The sequence below is a fragment of the Hyla sarda genome, chromosome 3 (genome assembly GCF_029499605.1).
Source record: "Hyla sarda isolate aHylSar1 chromosome 3, aHylSar1.hap1, whole genome shotgun sequence".
Classification (NCBI taxonomy): domain Eukaryota; kingdom Metazoa; phylum Chordata; class Amphibia; order Anura; family Hylidae; genus Hyla; species Hyla sarda.
The window spans coordinates 233,002,681-233,023,563 of NC_079191.1; the positions used below are offsets into that span (position 1 = coordinate 233,002,681).

At 40.8% G+C, this 20,883-nt stretch overlaps 1 protein-coding gene across 1 annotated transcript in view; it reads right to left on the reverse strand.

Moving 5' to 3' along the window:
* PREP (prolyl endopeptidase) overlaps positions 1-20,883 on the reverse strand; it is a 182,890-nt gene that overhangs the window by 48,494 nt on the left and 113,513 nt on the right. The window contains exons 9-10 of the mRNA XM_056566220.1: positions 5,731-5,928; positions 1,172-1,275 (exon numbers count right to left, since the gene is read on the reverse strand). Coding sequence (XP_056422195.1) covers positions 1,172-1,275; positions 5,731-5,928 — 302 coding nt within the window. The remainder of the gene's footprint in view (positions 1-1,171; positions 1,276-5,730; positions 5,929-20,883) is intronic.

Genomic DNA, 20,883 nt, shown 5'->3' on the forward strand with positions numbered 1-20,883 from the left:
ACATTGGGGGCCATTGGAGTACAGTGAAGTTAAACCAGTTTAGGAGATTACGTGAGCTTTGTGACATGGAACATTATCCTGCTGGAAGTAGCCATCAGAAGATGGGTACACTGGGATCATAAAGGGATGGACATGGTCAGCAACAATACTTGGGTTGGCCGTCACATCTAAATAATATTCAATTTGTACTAGGGGGGCCAAAATGTGCCATATGTAATGTTAGGCTCGAGTTTCTAAAATGGAAGAAAATAACAAACCAGTTTAACTTTGACACCAGTTTGCTTCATTCCCCCCCCCCCCCCCCCCCAGAGTACCCCTTTAGGGGAGACTTTCCAACAGTCTCCTCATTATCATCACATGCGAAAGTACAGTAAAAGGTGACACCAGTATAAAGATAGCACTTGGTCCACCACCATTCATAACTGCTGAAGCTCAAAGCTCCCCCTCCCTAACATATGACCTGTTCACAGAACATGCCTAGTAAACTATCCCATTCATGTCAATAGGGTACGGGTATTATATTGTCTTTGGGCTTACTGTGAAACATATCTCTAAATGCTTTAAAAAAAAAAAAAAAAAAAAAAAAACAGTTTAGGCAAGATGGCAGCCCTCATAATAATATACAAAAAATTTAATAAAAAAATTACTACCAGAAAACAGAAACAAGTTATAATTAAAAAAAATTCTAGTATCTAGCTTTAAACAGCAAAAATAAAAATCTACACAATATATTTAGTTTAAAGTATATTTTTATATAATTTGCTGAGATCTTAGAAATGAAGTGCTAGCAAACTACTTCAGATTTTCACCTTACTGCAGACTCCTGCTAGCATGGGTTACAAGCCATAGTGGAAGTCATTTTCTTCTGACATTAATTCATTGATCTATTAGCTCAGAGATGACTTCTAAGCTGACAGGTGTCGTTATAGAACCATTATCACATTGTGTTCCTCGGAAATGACAGGACTTGAGAGAGTGGCGTGTCCAAGTAAAATGAAGTAGAGGTGCAGGTTATACAGTCAGCTGTCTGCCTACTTTGAGACCGATTATGCCCCTCTCACCATGGCACATATTAATCAAAGCGGAGCTGCTAAAGCTTTCAAGAACTAAAAGAAAGAAAGTAGAAGCAATAGTCTACGCAAATATCCAACATATTTTCGCTTTTAATCACCTGCACTGTCTGGTAGTCCGTGGGATTAAATCCTTTGACTGTCACTTCCCGGAAAACCCTTGGCTCCTGTGTGCCTTTGGTCAGGTCACAGTGATAAATAATACCTAAAACAAGAGTTCCGGAACATCAAATGAGTACACATAGATCATGAGAGGAACAATGGATCTGTAAGCACTATGGACTGTAATGAATGACAAATGCTGTGCACTGCTACAAAACAGCCTAGGGTACATTTTTGCAGTGAATAATTTATAAGCACTTACTCAGAAGCAAATGAAGCCCTTTATAAAGACTGCTCAATTATTCCTTATAAGATTCCAAGCTAAAGACAGCAATTGAACAATGTAAATGTTTGCACCTGTCAAACTACAATCAATGTAAACCATACAAAAAGGAAAATTTCAATATCACCACTTTTCATAATACAAGGTTTAATGTGTGCTGACATATCTGTGCACAGACAGGCACAGGGCCCAATAATTTCAGTAGCAAATGTAGTTAACTAGTGAATATGTTTAGGTGATTCAAGTATTGTCTTCTGATCATCGTGCTCTCACGAGAGCTGGGACAGGATGAATGCGACATGAATGATAAGATCAGGGAGGAGGCTGTGGAGATAGAAGGAGTATAGTGCTTGAGACACAAACAGGTACTGTCTTGGACTAAAAAGTGATACAATCTACTTTTTCCTGATTATCATAAATAACAGCAAATATGTCATAGCAGTTATCATTTTGTTGCCCTGCTCACCTATTTGTTGCTTCATTGCAATGGCTAATTTCTTTTAATACACAGTTTTAAATAAAGACAACATTTAGTCCAGCAGTTTTCTTTTTTTTATCTTTACACTAGTCTAATAATGTGCAGCAAAAACATCCTTGACATATCAAAGCTTGGACTCCACATGACCTCTGAAGCGGTCCTTGGTATCTGGTACCAAGATTTTAGCAGTACATACTTTAAAGTGTACCTGTCGCTTTAAAAAAAAAAAATAATAATAATAATAATTAATAAAAAAAAATAAAAAAAAGGTCCTAGAGAAATGTCAAAAGTTTTGATCCATCAGGATTTTAGTGTCTAGACCCCAACTAGAACAAGTGGGGAAGGATGCATGCAGCTCTACTTTGGGCTGAGTGAGTTGGGCTGTTTACATTAGGGCATATACATGGACATGTTAGGAATCGAATATGCTATCACTTTGAGGGATAGTCCAGTAAGAAGTGAGGAGGGGCCTATATGGATCAGAACTGCATGAATGTGTTAAATGACCCAGTTTCTAGTTCCGCAGTTATTCTTTTTTGAACCACCATTGGTAGGCTCTAACTACTATACCTTAGGAACATTAGACCTACCATTTTGGAGAGTCTTTCCCCAGTCATCTAAGCATTACAATTTGGACCTTGTCATTAAGATCTTTAAAGGAAAACTGATACAACGATATAACCTGATACACCGGGTTATAGTACGGGTGAACAGGAGACTGATGCGGGCCTCGGACTGTTATACCTACCTGCAGTCCGGAGCCCAGATCCTCCAAAGGTCCCCCTCTTCCAGCGCTGTCTTGCGCTTTGAGGTGGGCCGGCCATCTAGATTTAAATATTCATAAGCGCCGGTCACATGAGTGCTCAGTAGGCATCAGTCTCCTATTCACCTGCACTATAACCCGGTGTATCGGGTTATAGTGCGGGTGAACGTTTTCCTTTAAGATTGTTTGACCTAAGACAAATCAATAAGAAGTTGGTGAAATTGGAAAAATGTATTGCCTGTTATTCAATGTTATAGCTAAACAGTGAATCATTTTGCCTGAATAACAAGGAGGACCATCTTTACTTGTTTGAGCCAGTTCCATTTTCTTTTTTTTCATAGGTAGACCATGCTAATGACAGTGACCAGTTTTAAATTTAAAGGGATACTCCGGAGCTTAGACATCTTATCCCCTATCCAAAGGATAGGGGATAAGATGCCTGATCGCGGGAGTCCCGCTGCTGGGGACCCCCCGTGATCTTGCACGCGGCACCCCGTTTGTAATCAGTCCCCAGAGCGTGTTCGCTCCGGGTCTGCTTACCGGCGACCACAGGGCCGACGGCATGTGACGTCACGCCTCCGCCCCCGTGTGACGTCACGCTCCGCCCCTCAATGCAAGCCTACGGGAGGGGGCGTGATAGCTGTCACGCCCCCTCCCATAGACTTGCATTGAGGGGTAGAGCGTGAGGTCACACGGGGGCGGAGGAGTGACGTCACACGCCGCCGGCCCTGTGGTCGCCGGTAAGCAGACCCGGAGCGAACACGCTCTGGGGACTGATTACAAACGGGGTGCCGCGTGCAAGATCACAGGGGGTCCCCAGCAGCGGGACTCCCGCGATCAGGCATCTTATCCCCTATCCTTTGGATAGAGGATAAGATGTCTAAGCACCAGAGAACCCCTTTAAAACATTTGTTTAAGTTTTAAAATTGGTTGCCAAGAAAAGCTTCAGAGGTCATTTTTCCAAACTTTGATATGTCAGATATGTATTTGCAGCATGTAAGGACTGGCGAATTGTTAGGCTAGTGGCACTTATGGCAGATCAAATTACAAAAAACACAGCTGGAGCAAAGAATAACTAATAATCCTTTGTTTTTATTTAAAACTAATGGAAACTGTAATAAGTAAAAATATTAGTCATTGCAAACAAGGAACAAATTAGTGAGCAAAAAAATGATAACTGCTATGCCATATTAGCTGTTATTCATGTTAATCAGAAAAAAAGTAGATTGTAGCACTTTTGAGTCTAAGACAATAGCCCTCATTTACTAAGACTGTTGTGTTGGTTTCTTTGTGGGTTTTAATTCCCTACAATTTATTTTCCACAGTATTTACTAAGCTTTCCCTACAGTTTCCACTTTTCCTACATTTTGCTTTTTTATGCTCTGATCTGTAGGGTTTTCCTCAGCTCAAATCCACCACATTTTATGTGGAAACCTTAGTAAATATGCTGGGTTTTTGTGAAAATGTCGGGAACACACCCCTTTTCGGAGACCACGCCCCTTTCCCCGACGGCCACGCCCCTTTTTCGGGTTTTCTTAGCAAAATGGAGAGTTAGGCTGGGTTCACACTACGGTTTGTCATTACGGTTCCCGTATACGGCTGGGATGAGGGGTGGGCGGGGCTTAATCACTGCGCCCGCACTCAGCCGTATTCGGGAATCGTAGTTAATGTATGTCTATGAGCCGACCGGAGTGAACCGCAGCCTCCGGTCGGCTGCTTTTTCGGCCGTATGCGGTTTCCCGACCGCAAGCAAAAACGTGGTCGACCAAATTCAGGCGCAGACAGAATTTCAGGCGCATATTCTGGCGCAGACAGAATTTCAGGCGCAATGCGCCCGAAAGCGGCGCACAACCCGACAAAACATGTCGTGTTTGCAATAGTAAATGAGGGCCAATACCTCTGTTTGTGTCTCATGCACTATACTCCTTTCTGCTTTCTCCACAGCCTCCTCCCTGATCTAATCATTCATGTTGCCTTCAGTCCCAGCTATGAGAAGAGCACTAGGGTCACAAACATTCAGACAAACAAGAACACCCACATATTAGGCTCAGTATGTTCCTTAGTTGGTTTCCTTAAATAGGCACTGACACTTATAAAACAGTTGATATGTTGTTGAGTCATGTCAAAAGTTTTGATTGATCAGGGTCTGAGTGTTCAGACACTGACCGATAGCTAAGATGAGCCAGTAGAAGGGCGCAGTAAGAGAGACAAACTTACAGTGTAAGTCTTTAGGATTGTCTCATCAGTGCGTTCTTCTCTCACCACTCCTTCTAGTGATTGGCTGGGGTCTAAACACTCAGACCCTGACCGGTCAAAACTTTTCACAGGTACACTTTAAGTGCTGGCAACTAATAATAATCATCATATATAGAGACAAGAAATTAAGCAGCACTTTACAATTTTGAGAGTACAAATAAGACAACTATTCGACATTACAATATTACACACTATTCAGACAAGGGGACTAAGGGACTGCTCGCTAGAGCTTACAGCTCATGAGGGATGGGGTGTAGACAAAAGGTAGCAAGTGCTTTGAATATACAAAGATCCAGCAATGTTTTATAAATAGGGTACATTACATAAAGGAGGGTAAACCAGTCACCAGCCAATCTCTGGGTGTTTATAGAGCATTAGAGATGAGCGAACTTACAGTAAATTCGATTCGTCACGAACTTCTCGGCTTGGCAGTTGATGGCTTATTCTGCGTAAATTAGTTCAGCCTTCAGGTGCTCCGGGGGGCTGGAAAAGGTGGATACATTCCTAGGAAAGAGTCTCCTAGGACTGTATCCACCTTTTCCAGCCCACCGGAGCACCTGAAAGCTGAACTAATTTATGCAGGAAAAGTCATCAACTGCCGAGCCGAGAAGTTTGTGACGAATCAAATTTACTGTAAGTTCGCTCATCTCTATAGAGCATGAGTGTTTAAAGAGCATGGGAAGACTTCTAGTATATAAAAAAAAAAAAATGGAATTTTATATAGGAAATTAGTAAAATAATTTTGCATGTAATATTAAATAAAAGAACAACTACTCACCGGGTGATAAAAACGAAGTGAACTGGTAGAATATTTCAGAGTCTTTTTTTTGGCCACTGTACCCTACAATACTACCAACATCCAGAGGGAAAGTTTTAAGATGGCTGCCTGTGGCAAGATCACGTAGTTGCAAGACATTCTTCACATCATGGAGGTAGCATAGCACCAGGAACTTGGAATGAACACAGGCTACCCATTCTAGGCAAAAAAGTGCAATAAAAATATTGTTTTAATGTTTTACCAAATCTAACCATTTTTAACATGAGACATTTTGTTATTCGAAACAAATAAATATACTCATTGCCTGCAAAGAAAATGTGTATATATATATATATATATATATATATATATATGTAGATTTAAACCCAGCTCTCTACCTCCAACACCATGCGCACGGACTGTCATGGGCACTGCCAAAGGTACAAATGGAAGAAATTGGAATGTCCAGCGCCAAATTAATCCAACGGAGCACTTTATTGATTAAAAACCTCAGTACATGTATAGAGTAGGCACAGGTGACGTGTTTCAGCTCGTTCCATGAGCCGAAACACATCACCTGTGCCTACTCTATCCATGTACTGAGGTTTTTAATCAATAAAGTGCTCCATTGGATTCATTTGGCGCTGGACATTCCAATTTCTTCCATATTATATATATATATATATATATATATATATATATATATATATATCTCATGTGCTTTGAGTGTAATATTAAGGGGTCTTATTTATTGTTTTTTTTTTTTTTTTTTTTAATTGGTCCATCTTGAAGTATACACAACTTGGCATAAAAAGTTAATGTCATTTAAAACAACTCTGGCTTTGGCATAAAAAGTTAATGTCATTTAAAACAACTCTGGCTTAACAAACATGTAATATAGTTTAATTAAAAGGTTCTGTCTTTCAATTTAAAAAAATAATATAAGGCTGCCCACCAAGGCAAACAGCATCCTCTGCAGGCTGCTGTGGCTGTGATTACTAATGCTTAGTTTTGGACAAAATGGTTAGTGCGCGCTTTCGTCTCTCATATCATATAACCACAAAGAGCCAGGGTGGCATGTGCCTGCACAGACAATGCTCATGAACGAGGTCTGAGTAAGCACAGAAGATAACCTGCGCCTGCATCAATTACAAAAGGTGAGTATTCGATAAATATCTTTTATAGAATTTATTTAATAAATTGGTTAAGATGGGCCTGGTAAATGGCTAACACTAACCCCCTCTTTTTTATCCCATTACCCCCAGTACCAGGGGTACTGGATAGAGCCAGGTAGAAGCAGGTCCAGACGGTTAAAAACAAAACTCTGATTCATTACAGACTGGTATTATTAGGTGGGAAATGTTCAAAATAAAATGGCCCTTCCCACCCTGGAAATATCAGGCTGCTACCACTTTGTTTGTACCTGCTTGATTATAGAAAATAAATTATTTATGAAAAGAAATATGCAAGGGTCCTCACAAATTTCCAAATACAGCCATGTACAAAACAAAGTAGTAGCAGTCTGACGTTATCTGGGTAGAAAGACATTTATTTTGGCAATTCTACTGCTGTCAATCACCTAACTGAGGAAAAGGAAGTTAGCAGACATGATCACTGCCTGGGAACACCCAAAGCATTAAGCAGGAATGCAGGTGAAATGAGTCGGGGAACAGAGCAGATTGCTGGGAAAGTAGGTGATAAACACAAACAACTGTAAAGAATCACATTCCCTAACAAAGCAAGGATGCAGGTTTTTTCTTTTCTATTACAGGAGACTACAGGTACGCTTTATAAAACCTTAAACAAGTTTAAGCGAACATGTCAAAGGTTTTGATCAGTGGTTGTTTAGGTGCTGACACCCTATCCATAAACCTTGGTCACTTCAAAATGAAAAAGCTAAGGCCCAGCTCATCCAGGGCTTCAATAAAAATTCCAGGCCACACTGGCTTATTGCATAATTTATTTCTTCTAGTGCAAGAAACAAACCCTGTGGTTAGAAATTGCATTTAGATTACAATACCTGTGAGGGCTCTTTTAGAAATCCTGTAATGTATGCTGGATAAGGAACTGCTGACTAGTACCAGTAATAGCATCAATTTTGAATGCACTAAGCATTGGCTTTCTAGGTGTAAATATACCATTTGCATGCATTACTGTAAAGATTACGAAAAGCTGCATAACTGGGAGTACTGCTGTGGAAACCAAAGTCTCTACCAGAAATTATGTTCTCGGGACACAACTCTGACATAATAAATTATTCATTAGCATATTTTCTGCACTGTAAACAATACAAATTGTAGAAATCCTTTTAAATGAAACAAAAATTTTTTTTTGTAAGACAGTGACCGGAATGGTGGACAGGGATTGCTTTATTTTCCTAAGGAACATGTCATGCGCATTTTCCAGGAAGTTCATATCTCATCCAGGGAAAACTGGGTGAAATATGAGAAATAGCGGAATAGATTTGAAATTCCAGCAGACCATAGCTGCTTAGGGACTTGGGGTAAAGTGTTTTCAGCCCTTGATTTTTAAGGAATGACCAGTAGGTCAGGAGTGGGGCCTGTCATGCCCTTCTTGGCCAGTCCAGGTTTTTAGTTCAGCCCAAGTCAGCACAAGTGCCGGAAGCAAAAAAGTCTAGCACAGTCTGCTGGCTAAGGCTGTGAGGAAACGATCTCTGGTAGCCTCATGTGAAATTAGGACATTTTTTTATAAGTAAATTTTGGTCGGAAACCAAAAATTTAGGCTGTGCTTGGCCGAAAATGCATTGCCCCGCCCACTTTTTTTTTAAAAAAAAGGGGTACTCCGGCTCTAATACACCTTAACCCTTATCCAAAGGGGCTGTCCCATAAACTTGCATTGAGGGGGCAAGGCGTGATGTCACACGGGGGGCGAGTCATGATGTCAAGATACTCAGGCCCCGTAGTCATCACGCTTCACACTCTGAGCCTCCAGAGCTGCGGAGAGCTCAAAAAGGTGGGTGCGGAATGATAGATTGTGGGGGTCCCCAGCAATCATACATCTTATCCCCTATCCTTTGGATAGGGGATAACATGTTTTAGGGCTGTAGTACCCCTTTAACATAGTTTTTGCAAAATTGTATTATCAGAATTTTTTTACTTAAATAACTTTGTGAATTTAAGTAATCTAAAAATAAACTCCAGGCTAATAATGATAAAATAAACATCACACCCTGTACACTAAACTGGCCAAGGCCCCCTTATAAACTATGGCCCGTTGTGGGAAATATGCAGAAAGCATTACGTGCTGGGCCTGCTTCAGATGTGCCGATCCTGGGGGAGATGTGATCCTGATGGTACTTGGCGCCAACTACACTTTTGCTGGACTTGCTGAAGTTCTAAGCCACTCCCCTTCTTTAACCCCTTAAAGGACAAAGCTCCTATTGGACTTTAGGACACAGGAAAATTCCAATTTAGCATTTTGGCTATTTCCTCCTTGCCTTCTAAGAGCCCAAACTTCTTTTATTTTCCCATTACAGACCAATGTAAGGGCTTGTTTTTTGCGTGACCAATTGTACTTTGTAATGACATCTTTAATTTTACCATAAAATGTACAACAAAAAAAACAAAAAAAGTATTATTTGTGGGGGGAAATTGAAGGGAATACCGCAATTCTGTTTTTATGCAGTGCAGGTTATGGTTAAAATGATATGTTCTCTTTATTCTGTAGCTCAATGAAATTAAAATGATACCCAATTTATATAGTTTTTCCTAATATTTTATAAGAAGCCAAACTTTATTGAACAACATTTGTATATTATTAAAATGTATAAAAATTGTACTCTTCAGACCCCTATAACTTTTTATTTTTCCGCCGTGATCTGTAGTTTTTAATGGATATTATTCTTGTTTTGATGTCTTTTTTTTGGACCGCTATTAATTATTTTTCTGATATATGAGGTGATTAAAAATCAATATTTTTGGACTTTGGTATTTCTTAATGTTTACACCTGTTACCATTCAGGATCATTAACAATGTTTTTGTGGATCGTACATTTCCGCACCTGGAAATACCCAGTATGTTGACTTATTAAAATTTTTGACTTTTTTTTTTTTTTAGAGGAAAAGAGGGGAATTTTATCTTTTATTGGGGGAGGGGCATATTCACTTTTATCAAAACTTGATGGCAGACCAGGTAGGACTAAATCATTTTTTTTTTTTTAAGTGACCAAAGGTGGCTTAAAAAAGGAAAAAAATCTACTCACTTGCCTGATCCCCAGCATCAGTCAGTGATTGGCTGATTGGGCATTTCCTGTGTGTTATAACATTCCCCGGAAACCCAGACAACCCCTCCTTCAAAAACATCAACATTTTTGCACTACTTTCCTACATTCTTGTGTGCTGCTTTTATCTCTGCTCAGTTCAGAATATAAATTACTTTATTTTTAACCCCTTAATGAGCCAGCGAATTATTTTTTTCTGGCTCATGTTTTTTCTTCCTTACCTTCTATGGGTACATTCACACTGCGGAATCTCCTTCAGGCGGCCGCTGTCGAAGATACTTCAGCGGTAGGACCATGGGGCCTGTCGCCATACTGGATATGCAGTACTCCCGGAATTCCACGCAAAGAATGAACATGGTCTTTCTTCGCGCGGAACAATTTCAGTGCCGGAATTGTCCGCCACTGAAATTCCGCAGTGTGAACGGGTCTCACGGAAGACCCATTCACACTGATGGTACTGATCTGAATTCTGCAGTGTGAACGTACCCCAAGACCCATAACCTTTTTTATTTTTCGACTGACAACGTTGTATTAGGGATTATTTTCTGCGTGACGAGTTGGACTTTCCACTGATTGATATTTTTTTTTTTATCATACAATGTATTACAAAGCCCCCAAAAAATTATATGCAGGGCCAAATTGAAAAAAAATATGGAATTGCACAATTTTGTAGGACAATTTTTTCGGAGCTTAAAATACGGTAAAAACCGGGTCAGTACGATTCCAATGATACCAAACTTGAACAATTTTGTTTTGTTTTATGGTACAAAATATATATATATATATATATATATATATATATATATATATATATATATATATACACACACACACACACACACATACATACCTTGAAAAATAAAAAATAAAAAAAACTTTGTTCGTTTACCATGTTCTCACCCCTATAACTTTTTTTTTTCCCACTTACGGATTTGCACCATGTGCTGTAGTTTTTAATGGTACCACTTATGTGTAGTTCTGGATAACTAGCCAATAACTTATACCGGAATATTGGTATAAGTTATTGGCTATCGGCCTGAAAGGTCACAGATTATCGGTATCAGCCCTAAAAAATCAATATTGGTCGATCCCTAATTTAAACAGTTAAATGATGGCCATCGGAGCGATCTTCGATGTCTGTCATTACCGGCATATGTCAGCTGTTGATAGCAGCAGACATCTCCTGGTCATGACGCGGACCCGACTTGTCATGTCCGCCCACCCGACCCATGACGTACATGTATGCCATGGGTTGGGAAGGAGTTAATGCAAGTAACATTTGTTCATTTTAAGTGACACTTTCTAACAATGTTTACATTAGAATTAGTATTTTTTGACCAATTGGGGGGACAGGGAGAGAGAGCCCTAAACTGACCCTAAAACCACTCTACCTGCCTACTTGCCCATCCATCCTAAACGATGGATCGACAACTGGGCGCCGTTCCCTTCCTGCGCTTAAGTGCAGTGGCATAAAAACACATAATAAACATAAATTCAGTCACAGGCCAGAACAGAAAACTACTAGACAACAGATATACCAAACAGGATCCAAATACTAACAGGGCAGAATATATACAGGCAAACTGATAAGGAAACATAGGAAACTGTTCACACTGGGACAGAGAACAAACAAACTGGACACCCCACTCCACAAAAGGAGCAGCCATTAATAATAAAGCCAAATAGGCTAATGGCCAGCAGACACACTCCACCGCGTGGACAAGATGCTGACCCAGTAGGAAACAAATATAATACATGAAACACTAGACTAGAACCAGAATATAACATCCAGAGCACAGGTAACAAGCAAGACTCAGATAGTGTGAACAGATACATAACAGAAAGGATATACAAATCCTAAAACCGACAAATGTAACACAGACTAAAATCTACAAAGAACAAGACTATTAAACCATGGCTAAAACAGATAAATACAAGGTAAATGCTCAAAAAGACTTAAGGGTGCGTTCACACGCTATTACTAGCAGCGGCTTTCACGCTGCGGGAAACCTGCTGCAAGTTACACTACCATTGATTTGAATGGGTCCACAGACAGTCCACAATAGTGTCAGATTTGTGGACTGTCCGCGGACTTATTTAAATCAACGGTAGCGTAACTCGCAGTGGGTTTCCCGCACCGGGAAACTCGCTACTAGCGTGTGAACGAACCCTAAAAGTGTATTGCACAATAACCCGCACCAGAATGCAGGAGAACTCTGGTTAAATAACTTCACCCGAGTTCTCATTTGTTCAGAGCATTAACTATTTCCTATCCAGGTAGAATAACAAACTGCTCTGAACAAACTAGTGTGTGAATACACACCTAGACAGAAAAATTACAAAAACAAACATTACATTGTTTTTTATATTTGTTTTGTATTTTCAAAAACACACAGTACAAAAAATGAAAAAGCAGATCACTTCTTATAAGGCACAGCTTTTTATTCACCTAAATTCAACACTGAATCTCTTATGCTTAAATGACACATAGAACAAAGCATAGTGGTGCCACAGAGGAATTCAGTTGTTGTTTCATAAAGGACAATCTCCTTGTTGGGAATAATCAAATCTATTTATCTAAGCTGGGATTTATGAAAGAGCAAGAATGAAAAGTTTACAATAGCATCTGCGCAAGCAGAATGAATACACCACAAAAGGCCAAATGTGTGGAACAGTCATTAATAAAACGCACACATTCTTATCTGTTGTCATTATCCTTTCTCTTTGTGATTCCACTCTGACCTGAATGTTGAAGAGAAAGATTCTTATTGTGATAAATACAGAGTAGATTATGAGTTTGTACAGTGAAAATCTTACCACATTGAGAATTGTTGAGAATTCAATATATTATTCTTCCACAGAAACCATTTAACTTAAAACCGCTCTTAGGCTGCATTCACATCTCGTTTTTGCAATACGGTTCCTGAATCAGTTTTTTTGTAAAAAAAACGTATATCTCAAAACCGGACCAAACCGTATAAAACTGTGTACAACCGTATATACCTCTGCACGGTTTTAAACCGTATACGGTTTGAAAACAGTAGACTACGGTTTTGTGTACGGGAAAAAAAACGGATAAAACCGTAAATCATGCAAAATGTACACAACCGGATACTACGTTTGGCATACGGTTTTCAATGACATGTCTATACATACGGTTTGCAATACGGTTCCATACGGTTTTTACACTTAATCCGGATACGGTTTGCAAAAACAAGATGTGAATGCAGCCTAACTATTTTTTTTCAGTGAAATATGTCTGAAACGGAAAGTCAGTTAAAACCTAACATATAAAAGTATGGAGGTCATTCAGTTGTTCTCACAAGATTCATCATAGACACCCTCATTTGGGAACTGCTGATCAAAGAAGGTCCAACACCTGAGACCCCCGATCACTGCAGGAAAATGTAGCATTTTAAAGGCAACCATTCAGATACATGGCTATCCAAGTAATACATGAACAGTTCATGTCCACTAGACTTCATGCATGAAGGTCACAGAGAAGAGGAGGAATCATACAAAGTGGTGTTCTGAGGTGATTGATTGTTTTTTGCTTACATGGGCCAAATGTTTCAACTAGAGATGAGCGAACTTACAGTAAATTCGATTCGTCACGAACTTCTCGGCTCGGCAGTTGATGACTTTTCCTGCATAAATTAGTTCAGCCTTCAGGTGCTCCGGTGGGCTGGAAAAGGTGGATACAGTCTTAGGAAAGCGTCTCCTAGGACTGTATCCACCTTTTCCAGCCCACGGGAGCACCTAAAAGCTGAACTAATTTATGCAGGATAAGTCATCAATTACCGCGCCGAGAAGTTCGTAACGAATCGAATTTACTGTAAGTTCGCTCATCTCTAGTTTCAACCTTCCTGTGATAGTATGATAAATATGTTGCACGTAAGCAAAACAAAGCAAAAAACAAAACATACTTAAAAACACCCTTTCCAAAGACACCAGTGATAAATCCCCCCCATTGTTTTTTAATGTATTGAAGTAAAGCGTGATGCTCTTAACCTCGGTGCTAGATTTAAAGGGGTACTCTCGCCAATAGACATCTTATCCCCTATCCAAAGGATACCTGACACCCACATGTCACCAGCTGCACGGAGCAAAGATTGCTCCGTGTCTGATTACTCACGATGCAGACGGCAACCACGCCCCCTCCCATAGACTTGCATTGAGGGGGTGGGGCATGACGTCACGAGGGGGCGGATACGTGATGTCACAATACTCTGGCCCCTGTATCGTGAGTAATCAGACACGGAGCGATCTTCGCTCCCTGCAGCTGGTAACAAGTGGGTGCTGCAGGAGAGATTGCGGGGGTCCCCAGTGGTGGGACCCCCGGGATAAGATGTCTTAAGATGGAGTACCCCTTTAACTATAGTTAAAAGGTCCTCTTTAAAGGGGAACTCCAGTTTATAAAAACTTATCCCCTATCCTAAGTATAGGGATAAGTGTCAGATCGCTGTGGGTCTGAATGCTGGGGTTCACATGTAAAACACACCATATACTACAGCGTTGTTGGGAAAAGCGGCAGAGGCGGAGCATAGCGTACCTCAGGCCTCGTCTCTCAACTGTACTGAATGGCTTTTATATAAAAAAAAAAAAATCACCCTTAAGTCCCACTAAAGGTATGGCTATATTATACATGTAAAACCGTACTGCAATGGATGAACAGCTGCACATGCCTTTCGTATGTGACAGACTCATATTAACCACTAAAGGACTTACAGCTACGCCCATGCATCCTGGGACTTGGGGACAAATGGCATACCTGTATGCCCTCTGTTTTTCCAGTCATCACCACACACAGACAGTGATCAGAACAGGATGACTGCTGATATCTATCAGCATGATCGGCGGTGAGCGTGCGGTCGGAGCGGCGATCATTGGTGAGTGACTGCCTTCAAAAAGGCAGGGACAGATAGATCTGCAAGCCCTGGTCCTCTAGATCTTACAAAACTACAAATCCCAGCATGCCCAGTCTGCCAATGGCTGTCTGGGCATACTAGGAGTTGTAGTTTTGCAACAACTGGAGGGCCACAGTGTGGCCATCCATTTGTTGCAAAATTACAACTCCCAGCATGCACGGGCAGCCAAAGGGCATGCTGGGAGTTGCAGTTATGTGGCTCCAGCTTGCATAACTACAACTTCCAGCATGCCCTTTGGCTACTGATGCATGCTGGGAGTTGTAGTTATGCAACAGCTGGAGGCACACTTTTCTCCCTCTAGATCAGCACTGCAGATGTTTTGGACTACATCTCCCATGAAGCTCTTACAGCCAAAATGTCATGGGAGACATAGTCCAAAATATTTGCAGTGCCGAAGGTTGCTTATGCCTGTTTTAGATGTTGCATAACTACAACTCAATCAAAATATGGCTCCAGCTATTGATTAACTACAACTCCCAGCATGCAGTTATGCAACAGCTAAAGGCACATGCCCAACTCCCAGAATGCCCTTTGGCTGTCCGTGCATGCTGGGAGTTGAAGTTATTCAACAGCTAGTGCCACTATTTTCCCTCTAGATGTTGCATAACTACAACTCCAAGCATGCACCGACAGCCAAAGAGCATGCTGGGAGTTATAGTTGTGTGCCTCCAACTCTTAAATAACTACAACTCACCGCCCCCCTTCGGCTGTCAGGGCATGCTGGGGGTTGTAGTTATGCACACAGGCAGCTTTACGGTAAGTTTCCCACTCCAAGTTTGAGTTGCGGAAAGTCTGCCATGGCTCAAACTTGTACCGGTAAACATTGTAAACTTGACTGTGTTTACGTACTATAATAATGCAGCGCTACACTACACTATCACAAAATAAAGAGTATAACACCACATATATACACACACCCTTACACAGTTTCAAAAACGGAGCCTCCAGCTGTTGCAGAGCAACAACTCTTACAGTATTTTTGGTGGAGGAGGCAAACGCTATGCTTGCTTCCGGGTCCTTATGCAAATCCCTAATTTAGGCCTCAAATGCGCATGGCGCGCTGTCACTCCGGAGCACTGTCGTATTCCAAGGCAACAGTTTAGTGCCACATATGGGGTTTTCCATACTTGAGAGAAATTGTGTTTTACATATTTTGGGGGACATTTGTTCCTTTTACCCCTTATAAAAAGGACAGTTGGGGGCAAGACCAGAATGCTAGTGTAAAAACATAAATTTTTTTACATTAAGATGCTGGTGTTGCCCGATACTTTTTTAGCAAGAGGTAAAAAGATCAAACGCCCCCCAAAATTCATAACACAATTTCTCCTGAGTATGGAAATATCCCATATGTGGGCGCAAAGCGATCTTCGGGCGCATAACATGGCTCAGGATTGAGAGTGCACCATGTACAGTACATTTGAGGCCTATATTGGTGATTTGCACAGGGGTGGCTGATAGTTGCAGCGGTCCTGGCATAAACCATGTTGCCTTTACACAGCCCCCATGGTGCCATATTAGCAGAAACCCCCCTCACAATTACCTTATTTTGGAAACTACACCCATCAAGGAATGTAATAAGGGGTGCAGTGAGCATTTACACCCCACATATGTCTGAAAGATATTTGGAACAGTGGTCAGTGAAAATGAAATTTTTTATTTTATGCACAGCCCACTGTTACAAAATTCTGTCAAATGCCAGTGGGGTGTAAATGCTCACTGCACCCCTTGTTCCATTTCTTCAGGGGTGTACTTTCTAAAATGGGGTCACTTGTTTAATCTGGCACCATGGGGCTGTGTAAAGGTGACTTGGCCTCAGACTTCAATTCCAGCCAAATCCTCTCTCCAAAATCCCCAAGTTACCCCTTCCCTTCTGCGCCCTGTTGTGCGCCCGCATAAAACTTTATGTTCAATTGGGCCACAATTTTTTGGGCAATTTCTTTCCGTTAACCCCTTGTTAAAATGAAAAATTAGAGGTTACACCAGCATTTTAGTTTAAAAATTAAAAATGTTAATTTTTACAACCCACTATCACCTGGGTGGCGTTAATACTCACTGTACCCTTTTGGTACGTTCCTTGAGAGGTGTAGTTTCCAAAATGGGGTCACATGCTTTTCCTCCATTATCCCCTTGTAAAAGTGAAAAATTTGGGGCAACAACATGCTAGTGTAAAAAATTGAGGTTTTGACTTTTTTCCTACAAATTGCTGCTTTTCCTGTGAAACACCTAATGGGTTATCAAACTTTTTTAATATCATTTTAAATACTTTGAGGGGTGCAGTTTTTATAATGGGGTCATTTATGGAGGATTTCTAACAAAAAATGCCCTCCAATCTACTTCAAATGGATCTGGTCCCTGAAAATTTTAGATTTAGAAATGTTCTTAAAAATATGGAAAATTGCTGCTAAACTTTGAAGGTCTTTTTTGTGATGCCAACATTTTGTATATGTGAAACCATATATGCCATTTGGCATGACCATTTACCTTAAAAGCAGAACACTTCAAATTTAGAAAAAATGCTAATTTTTCAATTTTTTCATGTCACGGAAAATTTAGACTGATAAGTAAAAGCATCTCAGAGTTAATGCATAAAGCGGGTCAGATTTGCAAAATTTTGCAATGTCCTTATACCCTTAAGGACTGAGCCCTTTTTTGCAATTCTGACCACTGTCACTTTATGCATTAATAACTCTGGGATGCTTTTACCGATTATTTTGATTCCGAGATTGTTGACATATTCTACTTTATGATAGTGGTACATTTTCATCGTTACTTGCATCCTTTCTTGGTGAAAAATCCCCAAATTTCATGAAAATTTAGCATTTTTCTAACTTTGAAACTCTCTGCTTGTAAGGAAAAGGAATATTGCAAATAAATGATATATTGATTCACATATACAATATGTCCACTTTAAATTTGCATCATGAAGTTGACATGTTTTTACTTTTCGAAGACATCAGAGGGCTTCAAAGTTCAGCAGCAATTTTCCACAAACTTTTCAAAATCTAAATTTTTCAGGAACCAGTTCAGTTTTGAAGTGGATTTGAGGGGTTTTCTTATTAGATATACCCAATAAATGACCACATTATAAAAACTCCACCACCCAAAGTATTCAAAATCACAAGTGTGTTAACCCTTTAGGTGTTTCACAGGAATAGCAGCAAGGTAAAGGAGAAAATTCTAAATTTTCATTTTTTACACTCTCATGTTCTTGTAGACCCAGTTTTTGAAATTTTACAAGGGGTAAAAGGAGAAAAAGCCCCCAAAATTTTGTAACCCAATTTCTCTCGAGTAAGGACATACCTCATATGTGGATGTCAAGTGCTCTGTGGGTGCACTACAAAGCCCAGAAGGGAAGGAGCGACAATGGGATTTTGGAGAGTGAGTTTTTCTGAAATGGTTTTTGGGGGGCATGTCACATTTAGGAAGCCCCTATGGTGCCAGAATAGCAGAAAACCCCCCACATAGCATACTATTTTGGAAACTACACCCCCCAAGGAACGTAACAAGGGGTCCACTGAGCCTTAACACCCCACAGGTGTTTGACGACTTTTCGTTAAAGTCGGATGTGTAAATTAATTTTTTTTTGGAAACTACATCCCTCAAGGAACGTAACAAGGGGTACAGTGAGCCTTAACATCTCACAGGTTCTTGACAAAGTTGGATGTGAAAATGAAAAATTAGATATTTTTTTCACTAAAATGCTGGTGTTACCCCAAATTTTTCATTTTCACAAGGGGTAATTGGAGAAAAAGCCTCCCAAAATTTGTAACCCCATTTCTTCTGGAGTATGGAAATACCCCATATGTGGATGTAAAGTGCTCTGCGGGCGAACTACAATGCTCAGAAGAGGAGGAGCGCCATTAAGCGTTTGGTGAGAGAATTCGGTTGGAATAACAGTGGGAGCCCATGTGTGTTTGCAAAGCCCCCCGTGGTGCCAGAACAGTGGACCCCCCCCCCACATGTGACCCCATTTTGGAAACAACACCTCTCACAGAATTTAATAAGGGGTGCAGTGAACATTTACACCCCACTGGAGTTTGACAGATCTTTGGAACAGTGGGCTGTGCAAATGAAACATTTTTTTTTTCATTTTCACAGACAGTTCCAAAAATCTGTCAGACACCTGTGGGGTGTAAATGTTCACTGCACCCCTTATTACATTATGTGAGGGGTGTAGTTTCCAAAATGGGGTCACATGTGGGGGGGGTCCACTGTTCTGGCACTATGGGGGCTTTGTAAACACACACGGCCTTCAATGGCGCTCCTTCTCTTATGAGCATTGTAGTGCAGCCGCAGAGCACTTTACATCCACATATGGGGTATGTTCTTACTCAGAAGAAATGGGGTTACAAATTTTGGGGGGGCTTTTTTTCCAATTCTCCCTTGTGAAAATGTAGGGTAACACCAGCATTTTAGTGAAAACATTTTTTATTTTTTTTATTTTCACATCCAACTTTAACAAAAAATTGTCAAACACCCGTGGGGTGTTAAGGCTCACTATACCCCTTGTTACATTCCGTGAGGGGTTTAGTTTCCAAAATGGGGTCACAATATGGGTATTTATTGTTTTGCGCTTATGTCATAACCGCTGTAAAATCAGCCACCCCTCAAATGTAGATAGTGCGCTCTCACTTCTGAGTCTTGTTGTGCATCCGCAGAGCATTTTACGACCACATATGGGGTATTTCCATACTCAGGAGAAATTGCGTTAAATTATTATTATTTTTTTTCCCTTTTACCGCTTGTGAAAATTAAAAGTATGGGGCAACACCAGCATGTTAGTGTAAAATTTTTTTTTTTTTACACCAACATGCTGGTGTAGACACCAACTTTACCTTTTCATAAGGGGTAAAAGGAGAAAAAGCCCCCCAAAACTTGTAACAATTTCTCCTGAGTACGGAGATACCCCATATGTGGCCCTAAACTCTTTCCTTGAAATACGACAGGGCTCCGAAGTGAGAGAGCGCCATGCGCATTTGAGGACTAAATTGGGGATTTGAATCCGCCACAAAAATACCCTACGGCAGCATTTCCCAAACAGGGTGTCTCCAGCTGTTGCAAAACTCCCAGCATGCCTTGACAGTCAGTGGATGTCCGGCAATACTGTGAATTGTTGTTTTTCAACAGCTGGAGGCTCCGTTTTGGTAACAGTGCCGTTCAATATATATATATATTATATATATATTTATTTTTTTATTTATTTTGGGGGGGGGGAGGTTGCTGTGTAGGGGTATGTAGTGTTTTACTTTTTATAGTGTGGTGTTTTTAGGATACATTCACACGGGCGGAGGTTTACAGTGGGTTTCTTTGCTGGGAGTTTGAGCTGCGGCGGAAAATTTGCCGCATCTCAATCTTGCAGCAGAACTCGCTGTAAACCCACCCGTGTGAATGTACCCGGTACATTCACATGGGGGGGGGGGGGGAGCAAACCTCCATCTGTTGCAAAACCACAACTCCAAGCAAGCACTGACAAACCATACATGCTGGGAGTTTTAGTTATGCAACAGCTGGAGGCACATTGGTTGTGAAACACAGAGTTTGTTACTTAACTCAGTGTTTTGCAACCAGTGTTGCAAAACTAGAACTCCCAGCATGTACAGTCTCTCAGTGCATGCTGGGAGTTGTATTTTTCCAACAGCTGGAGGCACACTGGTTGCAAAACACTGAGTTAGGTAACAAACTCTGTTTCACAACCAATGTGTCTCCAGCTGTTGCAAAACTGCAACAATCAGCATGCATTGACAGCCGAAGGGCATGCTGAGAGTTGTAGTTTTGCAGCAGCTGGAGGCACACTGCTACAACTCCCAGCATACCCTTTGGTAGTCTGTGCATGCTGGGAGTTGTAGTTATGCAACAGCTGGCTGCACAATTTTTCATAGAAAAAAAAGTCCCTCCAGCTGTTGCATAACTACAACCCCCAGCATGCACAGACAAGCAAAGGGTATGCTGGGAGTTGTAGTTGGAACTCCAGCTTTTGCAAAACTACAGCTCCCAGCATGCCCTTTG